Here is a 15,607-nt window from a genome sequence, read left to right as displayed (position 1 = left end):
ATGACAAAGTAAATTCACACCAGTTATTTCATCTATCATCATAATATTATACAGGAAGAGCCACATATCTATGGATCATCCAGTAAGGCTAGCAAACTTCTACTGTTAGACTTGGAATCGGCTACAAGTTCCTCAAGAGTCTCCACCACCTGCTGGAGTAGATCTGACCAAATGTAACCTCAGTCAACAGAACTATTCACCATACCCTACGTCACTAAAATAAAATATTACTTGTTTCTTTGTCGCGTTAATTGTAAGTGATTCTCTGTTCATCTTGAACAGATAATGTGAAAAATTACACAATTCAGAGATAACAAACGTCAATTAATGTGCAAGTATTTATTTCAAAATGATATATTGCAAGAAATCTTAGCAAAATACCTGCTGAAGTTGGCTACTAGGACGTAGTGCGATCACGTACATGACTGGGCTTTCCACAGCTGCGGCCTACAGAATGGGTGCGAGGCGCACCATTGGTTACTGTGTAACCGGCTCAACACAGCTGTAAAAATGCTCAACTCAGAAACTACTGTGGGTTATTTATTGAACTATCTAGCTGTGATATAAAAGAATATTAATATATACAATAAATTGTCTAACTAACTTTACAAGATTGTGTTACGAGTACCGGCAAGATACACGCCTCTCTCGCCTATAAAAAGTCATAGACCCTTCACCCTGTAAATAGTCTAGAATCATTCGTAGTTTTATTTGGTTACGTTTAAGGAAAAGAATGAACCCAGGATTTTGTGTTGTGTTGGTTGCAAGGCGGGTAAGAGGCCCGACCTGGGAGGAAAGATGGCTGAGATACCCAGGCTCAGGAGGAAGCGTTTCCCGCCGAAAGCAAACTAGAAGAGAGGACACTAGGTCTCCAGGAAAGTTGAAATTGTGATTGGCTGGCCGTCGGGTGCGCGGTCAATGAGAACAAGCCCTCGAACGGCGTGACGTAACGTCACCTTCCGAATCGTGGGCGATTCCCTCGCCCACGATTCATTATACTCGCTCTACTTCGAACTTATAACAAGCAAAGCCTGATATACGAATGCTTATATATAAGCCTTATATATAAGCCTGTTATGTAACTGGGCATCTTCCAGTGCCCGATCGAGGCTAACTCTGTTTTTTGCCCCCTTCCTCCCGCTGGTCATTTTGGGGATGTGGGGTTTTTATAAAGCTTCGGAGCCTCCTTTAAGGTCATTTGGCGACTCTGCCCGGCGTTACAGGTGGCATTGGTCTGACTCGTAGCTCTCATGCTGACATCATCGCCCGACTGAGCTGACAGCCTGATTATGACTGAGGTTAGCAGCCACTGTTAACTTAACGTACAGTGATCACCTCCTATAGCGCTCTTCTTAATAAAATCCAAGTCTTCAGAAGTGCGTAGCAGTTTTTTAGTTTAGTTTACTTATTATGCACCGCATATCCCATCCTGTGAGCGGTAGCGGACCATATACTCATCCAGTTATTGTCGCTATTGGACTCTTTGTACAGTTTGTGAGGGGTAGTAAACATCATTACTCAATATGAACGGTATTGGATCCAATACCTATCCTGTGAGTGGTAGTGGACCCCATACCCATCCTGTGAACAGTATTGGACCCCATACCCATCCGGTGATCGGTATTGAACCCCCATACCCATCCTGTGAACAGTAAATAGTGGGAAAGAATACACAGCCACATAATGGGCTCCGGAACTAAATCCAAACATTTGTTTAGTTAAGCAAGTTGCTTAGTTAAGTTTGCTTAGCTCATTTATGAGTTATTTACATTATTTAACATTACTAAATTAATAGTACCATCATAGTTTATCAAACTAACATCTCCGCGACCTCGAGAGTCTCTAACACAAAGAGTAAGAGTGTTATTTGAACCAATAATATCCAATTTACATTTTCCAATCATGCGCTCCACACCCATCCAGCGGGCGTCGGTGGAAAGGTACAATCACCTGCATGAACTAACTACAGTACTAGTTACACTCTCTATAAACGAACTATCAAACGAATCTGGTAAGATTAATTATAAAACCTGAATTTCTGAGGGGAAAAGAACTTGCCAAATTTATACATAAACTTGAGTTCATCCAAAGCAGGAAAAAAAAAGAGGACCTTCGAACTGATGTCCTTCAGAGGAAGCCTAATCCAGACCAACCTTGGGTTGGGTGGGGCAGCGAGGGAGGGGGCAGGGAGACACGAGGATATATATAGAGGGCAGCTGCAGGTACCAAGAGATATCCTGTGTGGCGACGTTAACGAGTACGACGTCCACCGGAACAATGGTAATACGTGGTGTAGTCGTGTGGTTGTAGTGCTCATGTCAGCAGTGTTAGTGGTAGTGCTGGTGGGGCTGTTCTCGAGGCTGGTAGTGGTAGTGGTGGTGTTAATGATGGTGCTGGTTGGTGGTGATGCTTGTGTTGGTGTTAGTGACGGTGCTGTTGTTGTTTACAACATAAACAAAATTAATTGTGGAAGAGATTTAGAAAATTATTGACAATTTTTAACATGATATTTGAAGACTGCAGTTTTTTGCCATAGTACATAGTAAATAATTTTAGAATTGTAGAAGACATTAAAATTTGATATAATAACATAAATTATGAAAATTAGGCATGGGAGTGTTTATTAAGTGTAAATTTAGTAATTATTATTGACAATAACAGAAAAACACAGGTTGACATGTAGGCTGATAAGAGGTTTCTGGTGTGGTGCCCGTTGCTTCTGTTACAGCCTAGGAAGCGCTTAAGGTCAGGATTAGCACTGCATTTCAGAATTTTATAGATATAAAGTATACTTGAGAGGATGTGCAGCGATGTAATATTTGACATATTCAATGATTTCAGTAAGGAAGCAGAGTGCTGCTGTCTGGGACAGGAATTTATTTGATATTGTTCTTATCGCTGTATTTATGAGGAGTAATTAGGAGTCGAAGGTAATTTTGAGTTGTAGATCCACAGGCATAGATGCCGTAGTTATCATAGATAAATGAGCGAATAATAAAGGGATACTAGGGCAGAAGGAGGTACATAGTATCTGATGCTGGAGAGATTGCGATATATATATATATATATATATATATATATATATATATATATATATATATATATATATATATATATATATATATATATATATATATATATATATATATATATATATATATATATATATATATATATATATATATATATATATATATATATATATATATATATATATATATATATATAATATTTAACTTGTTGTCAGAGTGAGCACTAAGGAATTTCTCATCTTTCGTTTTTAATTTGGGTATTATTAATTCTTAGGTCAACTTGATTTATGATTCAAGGTGAGTTGTTAGCTGTCAGCCACATATGAACTTTTTTAGTTCTGTATTCACTGTGTCATTTAGAATAAATGATTTAGTATTGGAAAATATGAATGTTGTGTTATCAGAAAATGAACTAGCCTCTTGTATTGATTGCCATTTGGAAGGTCATTAATTTAAATGAAAAAGAGGAGTGGACCAAGTAATTATGAAAAAAAGGCACAAGCCTAGGAGACAATATAGCAAGAAGCGGACCAAGTATATTATAATATGGAACACCAATGTTTATTGGTAGAGTGGACGACGTTGCATCGTTCCCAGAAACATCCTGCTGTATGTTACTGAAGAAAGATTGCAAGTACTGAAGGGAGTGTCCTCTGACTCCATAGCGCTGCAGTATGACAATAATGATACTGTGCTGACCGCCCAAGGCGATGGGCCGGATTTACCCATTCTTCTTCCTAAGGACACAAGGACACCAAGGGGAAAAGTTTCATGACCTCGGGGATAATATTAAAAAGCAAAGCTTGTGGGTCCCCTGTACTAACACTTTAGAGTGAATAACAAATGTTTTACGCATTAAGATTAAATATTATTCTCATACAAAACAATAATTCCATCCTTGTACGGCTAGCAAAGGAACTTGTCAATGTACACACGTGAGTTTGTTAAGGCATCCTGACACATCTTGAGATGATCTTGAGATGATTTCGGGGCTTTAGTGTCCCCGCGGCCCGGTCCTCGACCAGGCCTCCACCCCAAGGAAGCAGCCCGTGACAGCTGACTAACACCCAGGTACCTATTTAACTGCTAGGTAACAGGGGCATAGGGTGAAAGAAACTCTGCCCATTGTTTCTCGCCGGCGCCCGGGATCGAACCCAGGACCACAGGATCACAAGTCCAGCGTGCTGTCCGCTCGGCCGACCGGCTCCCTGGTAATGTTTATAGGACAGTAACAACATCATTGTTTAATAACAAGATTATCATGTGGAAGTTGACTACAGGCGGCCTGCCCAACAGTCTATTAATAAGTTCTCAAATCTTTGTCTCTCATTTTACATAATTTTAAAGTATACAAATTATGCATCAATAAGTATATAAAACTGTTATTAGTACATACTGTTCCATAAGATGATCTACAACTGACGTGTCTTCCTACAGAGAGCGAGAGTGTTATCGTCGGTGGTGGTGGCGCTGTTAGCGGTGTGGCAGCCGTCAGCAGCACGACCCCAGACCTCCCAACCCAGTGACATCGCCCATGTCCCCACCTCGAGCGGTGTAGAGGGCCCAGATCTCATCCTCGATGGCACACCAGTTGTAGACGTACGAGTAGGAGGAGTACCAGCTGTAGACGAACCAGCCGTTGACAAGCAGGCGGAACCTCAACCACTGTCGGTGGACAAAAGGACTGGTCTTAGCGCCTGGCCAGGATCTTCTGGATTATCTGCAGGAGATCCTGGTCCAAACTTCGGCCAGAACTTGCCCGCCTTGTCCGCAGGAGGGACAGGATCTTTAGGACTTTCAGCTGGATCTGGTGCTGTCTTTAGGACGGGATCAAGTGGATTTCCAGGAGGATCTGGCACAGGTTTTCAAGGAGAAGCTGGCGCTGACTTCGGGGCTGGATCAGGTGGATTTCCAGGAGGATCTGGCACAGGTTTTCAAGGAGAAGCTGGCGCTGACTTCGGGGCTGGATCAGGTGGATTTCCAGGAGGATCTGGCACAGGTTTTCAAGGAGAAGCTGGCGCTGACTTCGGGGCTGGATCAGGTGGATTTCCAGGAGGATCTGGCACAGGTTTTCAAGGAGGAGCTGGCGCAGATTTTCAAGGAGGAGCTGGCGCTGACTTCGGGGCTGGATCAGGTGGATTTCCAGGAGGATCTGGCACAGGTTTTCAAGGAGGAGCTGGCGCAGATTTTCAAGGAGGAGCTGGTGCTGGATCAGGTGGATTTCCAGGAGAATCTAGCACAGGTTTCCAAGGAGGATCTGGTGCTGACTTTGGGGCTGGACCAGGTGGATTTCCAGGAGGATCTGGCGCAGATTTTCAAGGAGGATCTGGCGCAGATTTTCAAGGAGGATCTGGTGCTGGATCAGGTGGATTTCCAGGAGGATCTGGCGCAGGTTTTCAAGGAGGAGCTGGTGCTGACTTCGGGGCTGGATCAGGTGGATTTCCAGGATCTGGCACAGGTTTTCAAGGAGGATCTGGTGCTGACTTCGGGGCTGGATCAGGTGGATTTCCAGGAGGATCTGGCACAGGTTTTCAAGGAGGAGCTGGTGCTGACTTCGGGGCTGGATCAGGTGGATTTCCAGGAGGATCTGGCGTAGGTTTTCAAGGAGGAGCTGGTGCTGACTTCGGGGCTGGATCAGGTGGATTTCCAGGAGGATCTGGCGCAGGTTTTCAAGGAGGAGCTAGTGCTGACTTCGGGGCTGGATCAGGTGGATTTCCAGGAGGATCTGGCGCAAACTTTCAAGGAGGATCTGGTGCTGACTTCGGTGCTGGATCAGGTGGATTTCCAGGAGGATCTAGCACAGGCTTTCAAGGAGGATCCGGTGCGGACTTTGGGGCGGGATCAGGCGGGTTTCCAGGAGGATCTGATCCACCTTTTGTGACAGGATCAGGCGGATTTGTAGGAGGATCTGACCCTGATTTTAGGGCGGGGTCAGACGGAGCCTCAGGAGGGTTTGGGGCCGGGAGTGCAACGCCCTCAGCAGTTTCGTCTGTTACTGGCACTGGAGGCGGGTTTTCCTTGGCGTCAGCTGTATCCGGTAGTTCTGGAACTTTTGGTACGCAGGGCATTTCCAGTCAGGGAGGCTTGCGGGTTGAAATTCCTTCACCGGGAGCTTCCGTAAAGGTAGATGTTGATTCTTTTGTTAGTCGTCCACAAAGTAGTGGAGGAGGTGACCTAGGAAAGTTCGTCGGTATTATAAAGCAAGGATCTAGTGGTAGTGGGCAGTCTTCGTCCGGTGGAGGAGGAATCCTGAATGTGTTGTCATCGCTGCTTAGTGGCAGCGCTGGAAGTGTAACGCAAGTAAATAAGAACCCACTGAGTGCACTTGGGCTGGGGCAGGAAACTCTCCAATCATTTGTTCAGTTAGCGTCTTCGTCTGCCGACGACATCGCTCGTGAAACTAATTTTGGACTAAGGCTTCTAGGAGATGAGCTTGAGTTTCAGGGTCAACAAAGACTAAAACACGCTCTTAGAGGTGTCCAGCAAGCAGGTCGAACGGTCGGGGCTGTTGGACAAAATACGTACCGTGGTGTGTTGCAAACAAAAGATTCTTTGGGCAGCTTAGCATCAGGAACAGTGCAGAACTTAGGAGAATTTGCAGACGACTCAGTCACGGCGTCGTTTGACAAGGTCTCTGATACCCTCGGCGCATTTGGACGCCTTCTTCATGACCTCAAGACGGCATTCTTTAAAAATGTCATCGCACATGCTGAAGCTGGACAAGAACTGGTGGATAACCAGTCCAAGACGACTTCAAGCGCCGTCAAGGAGATACTTGACGATAAACGCGGTGTTGCGAGAGACAACATTCGCGCCATAACAGGATTAAAAAAGGAAATTAAATCGAAGAGAATATAAGTCCCTGTGAGACCAGTTTGAGCAACATACGCGAATAAGTAATATTCGTGTATGCAATACAGGACTTAACAGAAATAGTAAGTACATACGGAAGCAGACATTTGCGTGTCTGTTTCAGTACTTCAGTTTGCTGAAGTGCTGACGAACGTTTATTCCAAGTGTTTGATAATGTAAAAAAAAATATTTAGCACTTGATTTGATGTTGGGTTTAAGGCCTATCAACCGCTGGAGAGTTAGTAAGGCCACCACGAGAGCGTACAGACCATCCATGAAGTATACTTTAGTCCTGGACATAAAACACGTCTGAAGTAAACTTTAACTGCATGTACACCGAGAAGCAGAAAACACCTCTTGACGCATCGTACGAGGCACCTCTCGCCTGCAGGAGACCCCCAGCCACACTCTACACCTCTCACCAGCAGGAGGAGACCCCCAGCCACACTCTACACCTCTCACCAGCAGGAGGAGACCCCCAGCCACACTCTACACCTCTCACCAGCAGGAGGAGACCCCCAGCCACACTCTACACCTCTCACCAGCAGCAGGAGACCCCCAGCCACACTCTACACCTCTCACCAGCAGCAGGAGACCCCCAGCCACACTCTACACCTCTCACCAGCAGTAGGAGACCCCCAGCCACACTCTACACCTCTCACCAGCAGCAGGAGACCCCCAGCCACACTCTACACCTCTCACCAGCAGGAGGAGACCCCCAGCCACACTCTACACCTCTCACCAGCAGCAGGAGACCCCCAGCCACACTCTACACTTATCCAACAGGAGAGGCTACTAGTCACACTCGACGTTTATTAACCTGCAGGAGGGGACAGCTAGCCACAGTGGACGCCAGGAACTAGCTGCCCCGCTCCAGCAGGAGGTGGACACACAACACAAGTAGCTGGGTCGTCGCTGGTGGACAAGCCAGACACCTTCCAGCAACACTGTCAACACCTCCCGCTACGTGCATGTTACTCACGAGGGCAAAGATTCACATTGTGGATACGCAATACAAGGAAGATGCAAGGAAGCCCCTTGTGCTTTCCATATATATACTCTTTACCAAGAATCCAGTTTCCTACACAGGGTTTACTCTACTGACGAATGTATAATAAAGCAACTGTATAACTTACTGATGTATTTCTTATCCCTTAGCACTGAATACAACAAAAACAATAATCAGAGACGCTTTGTTATTAAGAACGACAGGTATGGCTGTTGTGTTGAATTCCATGTGTATTAAAAAACCTGCTTCCTATATATATATATATATATATATATATATATATATATATATATATATATATATATATATATATATATATATATATATATGCGAACAAGCCTGAATGGTCCCCAGGACTATATGCGAATGAAAACTCACACCCCAGAAGTGACTCGAACCCATACTCCCAGAAGCAACGCAACTGGTAACTACAGGGCGCCTTAATCCGCTTGACCATCACGGCCGTCAAAAGGAAGTGATAGCCGAGGCTATTTGAGCCACTTCCCCGACGGCAACTCGGATGGTAATCTTGGGCATAGCATTTCATTCAAATCACCTCATTGGTGAAATGCTATGCCCAAGATTACCATCCGAGTTGCCGTCGGGGAAGTGGCTCAAATAGCCTCGGCTATCACTTCCTTTTGACGGCCGTGATGGTCAAGCGGATTAAGGCGCCCTGTAGTTACCAGTTGCGTTGCTTCTGGGAGTATGGGTTCGAGTCACTTCTGGGGTGTGAGTTTTCATTCGCATATAGTCCTGGGGACCATTCAGGCTTGTTCGCATTTGTGTTCCTCACGTGTGCCCCAAAGAATGAGGTGATTTGGTGAAATGCTATGCCCAAGATTACCATCCGAGTTGCCGTCGGGGAAGTGGCTCAAATAGCCTCGGCTATCACTTCCTTTTGACGGCCGTGATGGTCAAGCGGATTAAGGCGCCCTGTAGTTACCAGTTGCGTTGCTTCTGGGAGTATGGGTTCGAGTCACTTCTAGGGTGTGAGTTTTCATTCGCATATAGTCCTGGGGACCATTCAGGCTTGTTCGCATTTGTGTTCCTCACGTGTGCCCCAAAGAATGAGGTGATTTGGTGAAATGCTATGCCCAAGATTACCATCCGAGTTGCCGTCGGGGAAGTGGCTCAAATAGCCTCGGCTATCACTTCCTTTTGACGGTCGTGATGGTCAAGCGGATTAAGGCGCCCTGTAGTTACCAGTTGCGTTGCTTCTGGGAGTATGGGTTCGAGTCACTTCTGGGGTGTGAGTTTTCATTTTCATATATATATATATATATATATATATATATATATATATATATATATATATATATATATATATAAATACGTGTGTGTTAAAAAAGACTAAATTTTCCATCACGTTTCCAGCAGAGAGAACCGGGCAGATTTCTCAAAACGTGTACTCTTTAAAGAAAGATATTTACAAGGGACAGTGGAACGCCGTCTCCGCTAAGTTTCATGGGCGCAAATCAACCCTGGACGAACTCCAAACTGTTCAAATCAAATCAAATGTTTATTCAGGTAAAGTACATATATACAAGGTGAGATACAAACATTGATGGATTTATAGATAGAGCTAGTACATACAAAGCCTAAAGCCACTATTACGCAAAGCGTTTCGGGCAGGTTATCAGAACGTTCTGTTATCAGAAAGGTAAAAGCTAAAATCATCAACAGATCCCTGAATTGCCTCGTAGACGAGTTGAATTCAGAATCTGTGTTATCCCCATCTGCTGATAATTACCTTACTTTACCGTACCCAACTAAGTTATTCCGTCGCGCTGATCCATCTTCCAGTCCCAACCATAATATTGGAGATCCCAAAGGTAAACACACATATAGCACACCTGCACGAGCAACAAATATGCCCGGGCAACACAAACACAAATACATTATAAACCAGTTTTAACTGTGACGTCAATTTACAACAGTCTGCCAAAGAAAATACTCAAACCCGATTGACGTTTGATCTTTGACGAAGCGAATAAAACGCAATATCGTAGTGAACGAAAGCTTAGCGACAAAGCCTCATGAAGCTGCAAGATTTAGTTACAATACTTAGTTAAAACACGTGAATCTGATAATGATAAAGGTATATATCGTAAAGTTTTAAGATTCAGTGGTATAAGCTTATAAAGCTGAAAGATGCCACATTAATTAAAACTTCATAAAAATGCAAAAAACCTATGAACGTGAAATTGTTCAATAGCAAGACCTCATAGAACTTCAAAGTTCAATGTTACAGCAACAAAAACTAATTAAAGGTATACAAGGTTCAATGGCAAAACCCTGATATAATGTACAAGGTCACATGCTAAAAAAAATAGGATAAAGAAACGATTACGTAACGTCGTACGAACGGACACGCAATATACAGAACGATTTCCGATCAGGCACGCAATATACAGAATGCCGCATTAGTGGACAGGCAATAAACCGATCGTACGAACGGACGCTCAAAATACAGAGTTATCCTGCTACATACGTAATATATAGAATGTCATAGATGTGGTCACGCATTATACCGATCGTACGAACGGATGTGAAATATACCGATCATACGAACAGACATGCAATACACCGAACGTGGTAGGGACGGACATTCAATACACCGAACCTCGTAGGAACGGACACGCAACATCACCCTGTGAATAAAAACGAAACTTAGACTCCGGCTGGTGGAGCCTAGGCTAAGGTGATCTTCAAACACCGTTAAGTAGGCTGGGTGACGCCTCCAGGGCGACTTGCCAGCCGCCAGCCTCTCTAGGTCAACTACTTCTGTCCTCTGTGTGAGTTTTTTTCCTCCAGGAGGAAGGTAGTTTTTGCTTGTTTTGCGGATGGGGATATGAGGCTGTGGTGGTTATTACTCTTGATCTTGGGGGGATGATGCTGGTGAGAAGGATTTAGGGTGGCAATTATTTATGATGGCAATGCTAATTAATGGGGTGAAAAATTATGTTATGAATAATGATAATGGTGATGGAAAATGGAAACAGTGAAAAAAGAGAGACGAAACCAGTACCTAAGACAAAGAAAGAGAAAGAAAAAAGACAAATACAAAATAGATACACAGAAAAAAGGAAAAAACTGACAGAAATAGCAATATATGAATTGAGACAAAGAGACCACAAAAAAGTGATATAAAATGAGACGCGGGAAGAGAAAGATTTGACGGAGATAAATTGGAGGTAAATAGAGGAAAAGTGAGAGAACAAGAATAATAGAAGAAGCAAACAAAAGAATGAGAACATCGCTCTGCAACCCAAATCAATAATGCAACAAAACTTTGGTAAAAAATAATGAGGCCGAAGATATTTAGCTCTTGAATTTATATCTCTGCAATAAAATGTCTGTCTGTCTACCAGACTCGTTGTCTGTCTGGCTGCCTGTCCAAAGTAGGAAGCCAGACGCTAGGGCTAGTCTCACTCAACTTTCCAAGATGAAACACTTGGGGTATGGGAGTGTCGTAGGCCAGTCAGGGCCGGCATATGTGCCACCCTTTATAAAAAAGTATCGCCATCTATAGAGACCGTCACAATTTTCATCATGTCAGCAATGAAACCACGAATGTATTTTCCGTAGAGATTTTAAAAAGTTTTTCAGTGCTTTGTAATAAATTTTCTGAGAGATAAAGATGGCAGAAGAGGACGGGGGTAGGCATGGGGAGGGGACGTGAAAGGGAGAGAGGCAGGAAAGAGTGAAGAGGGAAAGAGATTGGGGATGTTGAGGGAGAGGGGGAAGAGAGATGAGAGAGACCCGGGCACAGCTGGGTAGTCTATGTAGTTATCAATATATTGATGCAATATGTTGCATAAACAAGTGCTGAGACTCCGATTGGAGGCGGCGAGGCTGGTGTTGGAGGCCGCGAGGCTGGTGTTGGAGGCCCCGAGGCTGGTGTTGGAGGCCCCGAGGCTGGTGTTGGAGGCCCCCGAGGCTGGTGTTGGAGGCCCCCGAGGCTGGTGTTGGAGGCCCCGAGGCTGGTGTTGGAGGCTCCGAGGCTGGTGTTGGAGGCCCCCGAGGCTGGTGTTGGAGGCCCCGAGGCTGGTGTTGGAGGCCCCGAGGCTGGTGTTGGAGGCCCCGAGGCTGGTGTTGGAGGCCCCCGAGGCTGGTGTTGAAGCCCCCCGAGGCTGGTGTTGGAGGCCCCGAGGCTGGTGTTGGAGGCCCCGAGGCTGGTGTTGAAGCCCCCCGAGGCTGGTGTTGAAGCCCCCGAGGCTGGTGTTGGAGGCCCCGAGGCTGGTGTTGGAGGCCCCGAGGCTGGTGTTGGAGGCCCCGAGGCTGGTGTTGGAGGCGCGTTGCACCACCAGGCAGGAAGGTACGGGGGTCGTCCTCTAGGCAGTGACTTGCAAGAGGTCGCCAGTGTTGTCGACTCACTCGGCCTTCATCACGCACAACGTGCCCATTTTAACAAGGCGATCCAGTTTGCTCTAATTACCATAAAAAGCGACCGGGCTTATCCCCGCGCCTTGGTTACAGCTACGGGCAATACACACCACAAATTATGGTATATTTCCAGAATTTTGTCGTGACGTATTGACCCCCAAGACCCATGCTGAAGAAAACATACTGACCAGCAATGCTATCATATCTACTAACATCTTTCTATATCGCTGATTTAAGTGTATAGGGCAGACCAACATTATCATATTTATATTCCGTAGCAAAGGTCGTGATGGTCACAAACCTCTGAGTCTACCCTGTGAATAGTGTCCACTCATGAGTTTGAAATTAATATTATTTCCTGCTTGAGTATATTTTTAATGTCTGCATTTTATACTTAACCGTTCGACTTGGCTGAAGGAGCTTCGTGGTTCATTTTTTTCCTCGACTACTGTCGCCTTCGACTGTTGATTGTTTTCATGACGACTCTTGTGAATGTTCCTCCAGCTCATGGGTAGAACCCAGGCCACTGTGTGTCGTGTTGGTGACGCACTGTACTGTCTCAGATAACAGTGACACGCAAAGTACTGTCTCAGGTAACAGTGACACGCACTGTACTGCCTCAGGTAACAGTGACACGCACTGTACTGCCTCAGGTAACAGTGACACGCACTGTACTGCCTCAGGTAACAGTAACACACACTCTACTGCCTCAGGTAACAGTGACACGCACTGTACTGCCTCAGGTAACAGTAACACACACTCTACTGCCTCAGGTAACAGTGACACGCACTGTACTGCCTCAGGTAACAGTGACACGCACTATTTAACAAAAGATTATTTACAGCACATCCGCAAAGACATTTACCACAGTTTGGGGTCAAAAGTATAAAAACAGTTCTTTGTAGACGTTTTCTGCTAATAATTCATAGAAAACCAATTGTAATGAACGTCTGAGCACGCACACACTCGCGCATACACACACAATACAATACAATACAATACAATTTTATTTAGGTAAGGTACATACATACAATGATTTTGGATGATTTTGACAGTTGAGAGGCGGAATCAAGAGCCAAAGCTCAACCCCCACAAGCACAACTAGTTGAGTTAAACTTCGTGAGTACACACACATTTTCCCAACGTTGTCATTCTGTCTCTCATCTGTTTATAAATCCAACTATCAATATTCCGAAACGCATTGCGTAATAGTGGCTTTAGGCTTTGTATGTACTAGCTCTATCTATATATCAATCCATTAATGTAACATCACTTGTATGTATATACCTTACCTGAATAAACATCTGAATCTGAATCTGATTCAACCATCTGATTCTAAATTTATCCATTCATCCATGTATTTATTCATCCATCTACTCATCTATTCATACATTCATATATTTACCTGTCTGTATGTCCATCCATCCATCAGAGGATACACAATAGGCTTAGGGACTGAACCCCACAATACATGCTCGCTCACCCTCATACCGGGTCGGGTGAGTTAGTTCAGTTCAAATCCACAAGGGCCGTGACGAGGGTTCGAACCTACGTCCAAGAGGATCCCAGACGCTGCCTTAAACGACTGAGCTACGACATGGTTAAAAGAATTGCAACCCGGAAATCATCCTGATTTTACCCCTGTGGATTTGTTCATTTGATGCATCACGCTATTGTGATTTCCGTGTGTAATTAGTTTAGTTCGTTTAGTATATATGATATACCCATATTGTGGGAGACAGTGGACCCCATATCCACATTAAATCAAGCATGGCAACCTCTAGTCATGAACAGTTTGCAACAATATATTTATGACAAATAATACGGTTTGCATTGATGCTCTTACACATTTACTTGGGACCTGATTTAGTGAATTGTGGGGTTCAGTCCCTGAGCCCATTATGTGCCTCTGTAACCCTTTCCACTACCGCCCACAAGATGGGTATCGGGTGCATAATAAATGAACTAAACTAACCTGATTTAGTCAATCATAATGATAATAATGTTTATTTATTTAGGGGAATAAATTTCTGGGGCAACTCATTAATAATGGGCATCATAAATAATCGTAACATTATATTAATTCATTTTTTGTTGTATTAAAAATATAAAATACGAGTCAACAACGTTTCGCTCGGAGATACCTGAGTTTACCTAAATTTACCTGAGAGCCACTAACACTAGTGGCCTCGACGAGGACAGGAAGCTGGTGGCATGTCGAAGATCCCCCCCTCCCCCATTTCTCTTGATGATCTTTTCCAGTTGTACTTTAAAAGTTAACAGAGTTTTGGCATTTACGTCTTCAGCGGGTAGGCGGTTCCATGGGTTAATAACCCTGTGGGTGAAAAAGCATCTCCTGTTTTCAGTCCAACATTGTGGCTTGTTGAGCTTGAAACCGATGCTCCTTGTTTGTGTTACATATGATATTCTGAAGAAATTGTCCTTATTCTTATTGAACTCATTTAACCCATAATTAATTAAGACTATGGTTATTGTTTACTTAAGGATTAAATTCACACTGCACAAACAAGTTACGGGAAGAATGTACGATTGCTAGGTACATGCAAGTAACTAAGCTATAACTAATTGTAATTATTAAATAATACTAAATAATATTATTTAATAAATTAGTCCCAAGTCAATGCAGAGTTTTCTTCCAAGCACAGAAACTCTTGTAAATATAAATACAAAATAATAGATTGATCGATAAATAGATAAACAACTTTCAAATATTGCATCAAGTGAGGGCTAGAAGAAAATACTAGACCGTATACATAACATTTGTAATTATTAATGGATGAATGGTAATAAATTGATGTACAGTTGTGTGTATACCGGACAAAGTCTATTTAATGGCAGAATTTAGCCATTTTGTGGAAAAACTTCTATGTCTCATATTTTAATTATAATAGTAAACTAAAAAAGTCATAGTTTGTATATACAAGAGATGAAACAGAGAGCCATGAGCTAGATCAATGTACGGAGTCCATAAGGAGGCGGAGCTTCCAGAAATACCTTCCTGTGATTGGCTGTTGCGGGGAATGCCAACACTCTTTTATGAATAAAATTTAAACTAAAAAATAGGTCTTTGTGCACAACAACAAGGTTGTTGTGGAAAAGAACAACAATTTCTGTTTTGTACCTGACAGAAATTTCCATCTAACTGAATTACTTAGTCGAATAAGAGGGCAGAGCATCGTATCCTCAATGTTATTTCTGTCGAGGCAACTCCCCCAATAATGACGTCACAAGTTAGGTAGCCAGCCAGCCCACTTTTATATAACACCCGTTATATCCTACAATATTTAATTATCACTTTATTAAC

The 15,607-nt window shown here is 43.7% G+C and overlaps 1 protein-coding gene across 1 annotated transcript; it reads left to right on the top strand.

Moving 5' to 3' along the window:
• The first annotated feature begins 2,212 nt into the window (after nucleotides 1-2,212).
• LOC123759467 (loricrin) lies at nucleotides 2,213-8,019 on the top strand. Its single transcript, XM_045744570.2, has 2 exons — nucleotides 2,213-2,280; nucleotides 4,470-8,019. The coding sequence occupies exons 1-2, from the start codon at nucleotides 2,278-2,280 to the stop codon at nucleotides 6,888-6,890; spliced, it is 2,424 nt and encodes an 807-aa protein (XP_045600526.2). The 5' UTR covers nucleotides 2,213-2,277; the 3' UTR covers nucleotides 6,891-8,019.
• Nucleotides 8,020-15,607: the final 7,588 nt, after the last annotated feature.

This window comes from Procambarus clarkii, chromosome 32 (assembly GCF_040958095.1).
Source record: "Procambarus clarkii isolate CNS0578487 chromosome 32, FALCON_Pclarkii_2.0, whole genome shotgun sequence".
NCBI lineage: Eukaryota > Metazoa > Arthropoda > Malacostraca > Decapoda > Cambaridae > Procambarus > Procambarus clarkii.
Note: the sequence above shows the minus strand (reverse complement) of the source record. Positions and strands in the feature narration are given on the sequence as shown.